This window comes from Paramisgurnus dabryanus, chromosome 20 (genome assembly GCF_030506205.2).
Source record: "Paramisgurnus dabryanus chromosome 20, PD_genome_1.1, whole genome shotgun sequence".
Taxonomy (NCBI): domain Eukaryota; kingdom Metazoa; phylum Chordata; class Actinopteri; order Cypriniformes; family Cobitidae; genus Paramisgurnus; species Paramisgurnus dabryanus.
This window is the reverse complement of record NC_133356.1, coordinates 11011228-11020969: the sequence shown is the minus strand read 5'-3', so window position 1 is coordinate 11020969 and position 9742 is coordinate 11011228. Positions and strand designations below refer to the sequence as shown.

Here is a 9742-nt window from a genome sequence, read left to right as displayed (position 1 = left end):
AATCGAATCCATTTTAGTTTGAAACCAGACCAACGCTGCGGGGTCACCGGGAACAATCGCGTTTGGGCTATATGCCACAAAGTAAACCATGATCAGACAGAACAAATTCAGTCACTTTGTACAATTAAAGGTAATTACATCAATGTAGTGCACTTTAAGAGTAAAAATAAGTGACATAGATCTATGAGGAATTTAAAAATCTTTGGTTGCATATATGCATGGTAATAATAGGGCACACAAATGAGATTCACCATTGGTCAAAACATGTTTATAGAATAATAAGTGGTAGCATTTAATACAGATTTATTATTTATCACTGAACATCAAGCAACCTTAGCACCCTAAATTTGAAGTGGATACTGCAACATTAAAGTTTATCATTCAAATGATGATGTGACTTTGCCTTTTCAGACAACCAGGAATTTAGTCAAGTCAATTTGTTTTTTGCATTAATCTTTTGGCAAAGCATAACAGTCAAGAGCTACGCGTTTCACACACACATGCAGGCAAACAAGATCTACGAGTGTGTCATTACTATTTTGTAATCGCACGCGTTAACGCAAACACGAAAATTAGATTCACAAACCATCAGCGAATGTGTGTTTTTGTCAGGATTATGTGGGATCTGATTCATGTGGATGCGCGCGTTAACGCATGCGCGTAGAGAATATTATGATGCAAGCAAAACGTTTTGACACAAATGCAACTTTATATTGATATCGTGAGACAGCATTTGAAATGCAAGCACCTGCTTCTCTTAATTTCTTCTAAAATGCTGCTGTCTCTGCCTATTCCTTCTATCCATGCCCAGCGCGCCACTTATTTAAGTGCTTTATCAATTAGGTCATATCTTTCCTGTTCTTTATAAACTTACTTTCCATCCTGCGGATTCCTTGCTACGTGACATCTCCGGTCTCCGCACGGTACCTGCAGCTGGATCTCTCAACCACCCTTTAAAGACCCGCCCCATTCTACTTCTGATTGGCTAGTTTAGTTTGGTTGAGAGTAAAATATGTGTTCCTCTCATCCTATTTGTGGGTGAACGCATGAACGCGAAATTATATTAATATATCAACGTTATATATATTGTTTTAATTCGCGGCCAACGCCGCACGCCGGAGATCCGGCACGGTGCCTGAAAACTTTAAACCATGCGAAAAAGCTATTTTGGGCCATTTTACACCAATTAACATGCTAAAAAGTAACTGTACATGTTTTTATCTATTTACCAACATTAACTTTCACTAGTCAAAGACGACTTCTCTTTCTGCTCACGTCTCGACAACAGCTCGGTGTCTAACACTGTGTGTGGCTCCTGATTAACGTTAACTTACCAATCAAGTTGTCTTAAATTAATACGCAAACGAAACAAGCCTATTTTTTTACATGAAAGAAAGAACAAATCGGGGTATACTTACTATAAAAATCCATCTGTAGTCGTTCAAATAAGAGCTCCTTCGTCGTCTTTTTTCTCCCGTCAGCAACTCCTGTAGTGATCTCGTCCTCTCGTGCAGAAAATGGCGATGGCGCCTCTTGTTCAAATTCGTTAAAGTAGTACGTCATTATGACGTAGAGATTCTGGCACATGCGCATGAGGCAAAAAAATTGAAAGAACCTATGTTTTGTTGTTATATGAACACCTTATTTTAAGTTTTCAATTTCCCTTCAAGTTGAGGTTGTTATAACTCATCCTTCTGTGTAGTGAGACACTGCAAGTTGACAGGACATGATTTTACTTGTCCACCTGACTAAAACTCAAAATCACTTTTTACAGTGATGTTGACTGTGCACAACAGTATTATTTTTGGAACAACATTAGTACGTCATTATTTCCGATAGACGTTTGAGTTCTGTAAAAAAAGGCATTCTCTCTATTCATCTGCCAGCAATGTTTCATTTCACCATCGTCCAGCTGTGTACACTTTGAAGATGCATAGCATTGATCCTCCATTAATCCTCAGTGTATTTCACATCCTCGGACAGAATCTGGTCATTCACTCCATGTGCATAATAATAATAATAACACACTAACACCATTAACATTTCCTTTAGCTTATCTGCCAAAGCATAGTGCTAGCAAGTAGCAACGCCAAGGTCATGGGTTCGATTCCCATGGAAAGTACTTACTAATAAAATGTATGGCTTAAATGCACTTAAAGTGTCTATAAAAGCTGGGTATGCATAAAACTAAGAAAGTGTACACAGAGATCTGAATAACGAACACACCTGAAAGGACATCGTTTTCTTATAAAAGGGCATAATCTGTTCCACCACATTCTTCTCAAGGTGAATTCAAGTCTGCTGCCTCGGACAACTGTAATATGAGAGGTGGCAACAAGCTTAAGTAATTGGATTGGTATATACATTGAGTGTCTGACAACAATAGATAGTTATCTCTCCAGCAGCCTGACCCTTTGTTCCTGGGTTCAGGCATGATTTAGGAGCCCATAACCGCCTGGTTTGATCCCAGTCAAGGATGAAAAGGGGGCAAGCAGTCAGAGTGGAACCGGAAAAATGGAATCCAATCTGATGACCCGTACACGTCTACCGGTCCCCAGTTGATATTTGGCTCCCAGAAGGTTTGCGGCTCACTTGTGTGGCCATTACTCTAATCACATTAGCCCTGGGGCAGCTTTAAAAACAGGCTTTGGCCTGTGGCTATGCTGATATACAAAAAACCACAGCTAGGAACATCCAATTACATTGTCAACAACAATCCACGACTATTTCTTAAATCACAATACATTTAGCCAAAACCCTAAACTTAAAATCCTCAAGTTACATTCTCAGAGCACGTTCTTGAAATCTTCAGCAACTTTTCATATTGCAATTTCAGAATGAGCTACAAGATCTATTTCATCAATTTACATCTGATCTGCTTTAAAAGCAGCGCTCCCATGATACTCTAAGAGTACGAATCCCGCAAAACCTGACGTGTTTGACTTTTGAAAGACTTTGGCATCTGAGATGAAACGTGAAGAAAAAGAAGGTGAAACCCTTTGAGGGGAAGCGCTCAGGTTTTGAGGTCTAAATAGTCTAATTAACCCTTATTACACAGAGTGGCTATTTGAATGCATTGAGTAACCCGAGACCTCTCTTGGGGGTCAGAATCTTTTAAAGGCATAGTGGTCAGGACAAAAGGTCCAGCGCACCTTTAATCTTGAACCTCACCGACAGGAAATATCAGCCTGGCATCTTGCCCTCGACTTGCTATGGTTCTCCTTCATGTGGCCACACGCATTAAGAAAGGCTCTGCTGTGATTGATGTCGGCTAAGAGGCTCAACAGGAAAAAAATAGTCTATTGTTTATGACACTGTATTGTGCTTTCGATAATAGTTGGTTAAATAAAACTCTCATATGCCATTTCTAGTAAGGACTGAACACAACAAAGGAATGATTTACCCAAAATACTATTATTTAGATTTTGAATATTGGATGATGAACTAGTAAACAATTCCTTTAAAAAAAGTATAGTATATCCCTCCTACACTTTCAGAAAATGGTACAACAGCTGTCCTCATGGTGGTACCTATTAATATCGCACACAAAATTTACCGAAAGGTGCACATTTGTACCCCAAAGGTACATACTGGTACCAAATATATATACATAGCACAAATGAGGCTTTTTAAAAGGGAACTGTCCCGATGACAACTGAAAGTGTAACTTGCTTTAACATGGTCTTGCTATCCAGATCCAACACAGAGATGAACTGAGTTCGACCACCACCCTTTCAACTTCAAGATTAAGTTTTACACATTAATGAGCAATTTGATTGACGTGTAAAAATGCACTTTCTCTTCTAGGGCTGCTTAACAAGAATATCACACCACAAACCTGGCTGTTCCACATACTAGTGGTTGTAAAATGACATGGCGAAATAACCCACTAGTTACTGATTACCTGCCATCTCAAACTGATTGCCTGTGGTATGACCCATCACCCGTGTAGCATGACATGTAACGTCAGAGTAATAGGGATGAGCTGAAAATCATTAAGAGTGCCAAACATTACTTTAAGATTTGCACCTGCCTGCATGAATTCGTATTAAAATAGCGTTTCAGATTTTGCCCCATTCCCACAAGAGGGCAGCATGAGCGGCAGGGCAAATAGTCTGTGCCAGTTAAAAATACTGTAATCTTTTATTGTAATGTACTTTACAGTATGCATCGAGGATATCAAAACCGCATGATGACATATGCCAAAAATCTATGAGCATTGACAGAGATTTTTTAAACAAGGCAAATGACATCATGAGATGAATGATACTTCTAACCATTACTCTAATGATGTCAGTGTTACTACAAAAATAAACTTTTCAAAGAACTCTCAATTCTGATAAAAGGATGACGTATGTCTGCCCACAAGCATTCTCATGCTACTCGTATTTCATTTATTGCTATTTTCACTGTCAACTAAAAGCGATTGTGTTATTGTAGCTCAATTGGCAGAGCATTGCAATAGCAACACAACGATCATGGGTTCAACTCTCAGGGAACACATAGATAAAAAATGCATAGCTTGAATGCATTACACTGCTTTGGATAAAAGCATCTGCTAAGTGCATAAATAAAAAGATGGTTATGGATAGATACCTTATTTCTTTTACCTAAAAATGACTGTGAGAAATATGTCATCCAAAACAAACTGCTTTCATTCATGCAATAGGAACATGTGGTTATTGTCCTGTGAGCTCTAGCTAAACCGTCATGTTGTGGGACTGGGGCACGTGGGCGGGGCATCCCATACAAGCCAAACCTCCCTAACTTCTGAATATTAAAATTACGCATGCGATCGCCACCCCCATTAACTGAACTTGGTGTATTGAATGCGCAGGCAGTCAGTCGCGGACAAACGCTCTCATGGCTTCTGTGTAATATATACCCGCCGCTGAGAAAGAGAGAAGGGAGAAAAGCATAATAAAAAATTATTTAACATACGCTGGGACAATAGGAGGCAGTTTCCTAGACATTGGAAAATAGTTTCCTGAAACAAAATTAAGTTGTTCTTCACCCGTGCATGTTAAATCGGGAATACATTAGAGCCGTAAGTCGGCTAGAACTTTAGAGTTTCAAAGCAACACCAGCAAGAAGGCATGATTGTGCGACGGACTTCGGTATTTTCTGCCTTTTACCTTCATGCCTTTTTGTTATGTTTGCCAACGAAGGTGAGTCGATTTTTAATAATTGCAAATACGTTTTATATTTTGGTTTAAAATATAAGTATGCTAAACATTTCAACTGAATGGGAATTTCATTTATTTAAACAGTTTACTGTGCTTGCAACTGACATTTTGTATCCATGGTTTAAGTCAACAGTAGTGGTTATAATCTGATTTTCCAGACTAATATCAAGCTCGTGGATCTGTAGCTATACAGAGCAGCATAAAAGTTCAATGTAGCTGATTTGGACAATGACATTTTGTCAGATAGTTCGCGACAGCTTATGTTACACAAAGTGAAACAGATTTAAGATTTTACCGTTTTGTGCACATTTAAACATTTGTTTCTCTCAACAGGTGTCTGACGCAGCGGGACACTTCGAGCTGGAAATCTTATCGATGAAGAACGCGAACGGAGAGCTGCAGAGCGGCGAGTGCTGCGACAGCACGAACCCGCCGGATCGCAGATGCACGCGGGACGAATGTGATACATATTTTAAAGTTTGTCTGAAGGAATATCAATCGCGCGTTTCCGCGGATGGGCCTTGCAGCTTCGGAACTGGATATACGCCAGTTCTCGGTGGGAATACATTTTCGACCAAGAACATGCGGAGTGAAAAGTCACGGATTGTTTTACCCTTCAGCTTCGTTTGGCTGGTGAGTGGATATGTTCTTCTGGCGTATTTAATGTGAGATGGTGACGCAACGGTGGTGATACGTTGTCGCTGTACTCCACGTGTGTTATCTTACCTGTTTATTTCTGTTTTTGCATTAATATTATACCACGCTGAGTATCTTGTGTCATGGTGAAATGTAAAAAAATACGCGTTTGTGTCAGTTTGTGCGCGTTTGTGGTCCGTGAGGTTTGAAATGTTGTGGTTTGTCTTGATTTCTTGAACTTGCCTGTTGCCTCAGTTAATTCACTTCTCGTGGTGGTCGTTTCAGCTGCTCCTAAACAGCTAATTTTAACTTGGCAAATAAATGCGTCAAATAAACAGTGCCTTTCATGTGTGTCGCTCTAGATATCCATTTGAAAAGTTTACCTTGACGCGAGTCACGTGAGCTGAAGTGTTGTGGAGAGTAAAGATTTGCTAATGTTTGTCTTGCAGCTGTAAATAATTTATGAGTTACCGTAATCTCTTGAATTGCAAGTGTGTTAAGGAGATTTTTACTAAACTGAGGTAAAAATGTGATTTGGAATAAACGTACTGTTATGAGTTAGAATATACAACAGTGTAATAACTGTAGTTTGGTGTCCGCATTTGGGTCACCTCTATATTAACATATAAATACTCCAGATATTTGGTATTAAGTTACATAATATAGTTTTTAAGTTGGCCTGCAAGTAAATTAGCCTCGGACATGTTATTTCTCGATATTTTTGGCTTTGGGGACGTTGAACTGTCCTTTGGCGCGTTCTGCCAGTGCGCGTGCCTGTGCACCTGCTGGCCTGATGATGTCATAATGGGTATAAATCTCAGCCGGGTCAAAATGAGACCAAATCAAACGACGAACTGCCTGACAATAGGCATGTGTCCCTGTTTGAACCCATTGCTCTGGTGCACTGTCCACCTATCCAAAACCTGAACTAGTCGACCGGTAGTCAAGTGTTGATCATGTAACACCTTGGATATTTTGGGGATGTGGAATCCAAAGCACTGATCATTTGACAAAAGATAACAAATGGCATGGTAGAAACAGAAAAAGAATTAATCAGATGGCTGCCGCCAAAACATGACAAATGGCTTGTTCTGTAAATCTTTAAATTAAGATTATAAAATAATGTTGGCGCACTTAACGCAACAAAAAGTTTGCCAAGATTTTATCCCATAATTATTTTTTCAGTTGGCTGCTGGGGAGGGTTAAAGTTTAGGCTTTGTGTCAGTCACGGCTGACTGGAGAGCAGGTATTGCACCTTTTTGCAACCCTCAGTAATTACTAAAGTTAATGAAGCTTTTGGTTGTTCACACACGACAGCATTTCATCACGTTACTTTTGTTTCCCCAATTTATTTTCCACATTTGATTGCGATTGAGTGCCCTCTGCTTTTGGTTTGGCTTTGAGAGTGACACAGAGTAATAGAGAGAGAGAGAAAGAGTTTGGGGCATGGCCCACCCAGACACAGCGCTCCTGTGAACGCGAAACAGGAGGGGACAATGGCCAGACCAAGCTGGCTACAGTGAGGATTACTGTGCATAATGGCAACAGGAAGCTGCGTTCAACCCAACAGTGATGAGATCGGCTCGTAGACAAACCCAGCCCTGACCTTACTTCTCATACTGGTCGTTTCAGCAGATTACAGTGGTGCTCTCTGGCCCCGTGGCCCTGAATGCACCTGGGGCCTGTCTGCACTGTATGAGCCAAAAAGCTGGTTCACCAGCAAATTGGATAATTTCATTTTTCCTGTCCAATCTCTTAAATTGTCTGTGAACCTATTCCCTTTCCCAAAGCCGAACTAGTATTTATGTGTGCATATTTAATACATGTCCCATGTAAAGTAAATACAAAAGCAATCCAAATGCTGAGGTTAACCAGCTTTTAAAGAAAAGAAACAGCTTTGCTGAGCGTGCTTTCTCTATTCTATCCTGTGCTGTGGGAAAGCACAGTGGACTGTGGTAAACCGTAGCAAGGGACAGTGTGGGAATAAAAAAAGCAGGTGAACCATCTACATGTTTAAGCCTTGAGGGAAAGAGCTGCTGGCAACAATACACATGTTTGCTTTATATGGTCTCCGTTTTGATGTGGCACATATGTGCAAATTAGTCAAGCCATAGAATGGGGAAATGCATTGCTTGGCTATTTCTCCCAACCTTGTTCAGGTCTTAAATGAGGTATTGATTGTAAAGTTGTGTAGTATTATAGTTAATGTCTTGCGTGGGACAGAATAGCTATACTTAATTATTATCTCACACACAGTTTTCTTGGCACGGACGAAATGTTACCAGGGAACGCTTTGTGTTTTTGTGGTTTTAAGATATCTAGTTTTGAATCGGTGGGCACGCACATATCTGACAGCCGGCGTTTCGTTTGATCCGCCCCTCTCCTCAGCTCCTGTTCGCGATCACTGTTGTGAGTGACAGAAGATTAGATGGCAGCCAGTAGCGCTTGTGTGCACAGTTGAGTGACAGACCTGTTATCAGGGAAGCCTGTCTCATTTTCCACGCCAGAGAGAGCAGCGAAAAGATTGTCAAAAGCTTTCCCTGAAAGCCCCCCTTATCTCCGGCCACAACTCCTGATTACAATCTCCCAGCAAAAAAGACCTTCCTTTTAGTTTTTTCTGCACCCAAAATAGTGCTTTATTATGCGTCTATATCGTAATTAGCTTTTCTGATCTTCTAATTTAAACCAGTTGACTTGGATTTATCTGAATTGTGCGCAGCGCATCCATACACGCTATTTACTTTGCATATCATCCTCGTTGTCATCCTCTTCCTAACACTTGTTTTGATGTCACAACTTGACAAATTCCCAAACCAAGTGTAATTAAAGGCAAAGAACATGCAATTTAAGGTGTTGCTTTGCAAAGCACAAGCTGTAATCTGTAGACCACCAACCGTGTTTGACAACCGAGGCCTGAAGAACCTGCATCTAAGCAACGGAAGAACAACAGTGTTGTCTATGTTGTTCCTGTAGCTCGATTACTAAAACATTGCGTTTGAAAGGTCATGGGTTCGTTTGCTACTCTGGACAAAACCATCTGCATAATTGTGCCTTAGACTGTGACACACTTGTAGGCTAAAAGCGATAAGGAAGAGAAGATTTAGGCACTGAGGCTGGCCAGGTTGGGGGGTTCATAGTGAGAGTCCCAAGAAGACGCAGAGGTCGGTAACAAACATGGGAAAAGTGAACCTGGCGGCGACAGGCATTTAGCTGATAACCAGACTGTGAGTTATGGCGTGAGATAGACTGACCAGGCTTGCGGCCCCTGCTTTAAAATCTCCAATGTCCTGGGTATGAACCTGAACTGTAGCTCAACTGGTGAAGCATTATGCTAGCAACAAAAGGTCATGGGTTTGATCCCATGCAAAACAAATATTGATGAAACGAAGGGCTGCATGATAAATCGCACGCGACTTATCAAGGAACCAGCTTGCGCGTGACAATCCTGCGCAGCCCTAATGAAATGCTTTGGATAAAAGCATCTACCAGATATGTAAATGTCGATTGTCTCTTCAATCTTTGTTGCGCTTCAAAAGAGCTAGAGATGAAATTCAACCCTTTTAAGCCAGAAAACTATGTAATGACACATAATGACAGGTAAAGCATTGCAAAAAACCACTCAACCAGGCTCTAATCGTATAGTTTGCTAAGGTGGTCCATCATTTTTTGTTTTAGATGGCGTAATGTTCCCCGGTCTGATGGGTGGTTTTGTAAGCTCATGTCTGGACATGTCTTCAGCAGCGGTCACGCTCAAATCCGGTCTGTGGAAGTGTGGGCCAGTTAAAATCAATCGTATGTTTACTATACATAAATAGTAGGATGTGATTGCCATTTTAAATGAGGGCTGTGATTTTGCAATCTGTTTGTGTTTGCCATGCGTTGGAGTGTGAACAAGGAGAGGAAGGACATAAGGTATGTCG

The 9742-nt window shown here is 40.7% G+C and overlaps 1 protein-coding gene across 1 annotated transcript in view; it reads left to right on the top strand.

Annotated features, from left to right (window-relative positions):
* The first annotated feature begins 4827 nt into the window (after positions 1 to 4827).
* Positions 4828 to 9742, top strand: part of jag1b (jagged canonical Notch ligand 1b) — a 28060-nt gene continuing 23145 nt past the window's right edge. Inside the window, exons 1-2 of the mRNA XM_065296411.2 lie at positions 4828 to 5168; positions 5520 to 5819. Of these exons, the coding sequence (XP_065152483.1) occupies positions 5097 to 5168; positions 5520 to 5819 (372 nt within the window). The 5' untranslated portion in view covers positions 4828 to 5096. The remainder of the gene's footprint in view (positions 5169 to 5519; positions 5820 to 9742) is intronic.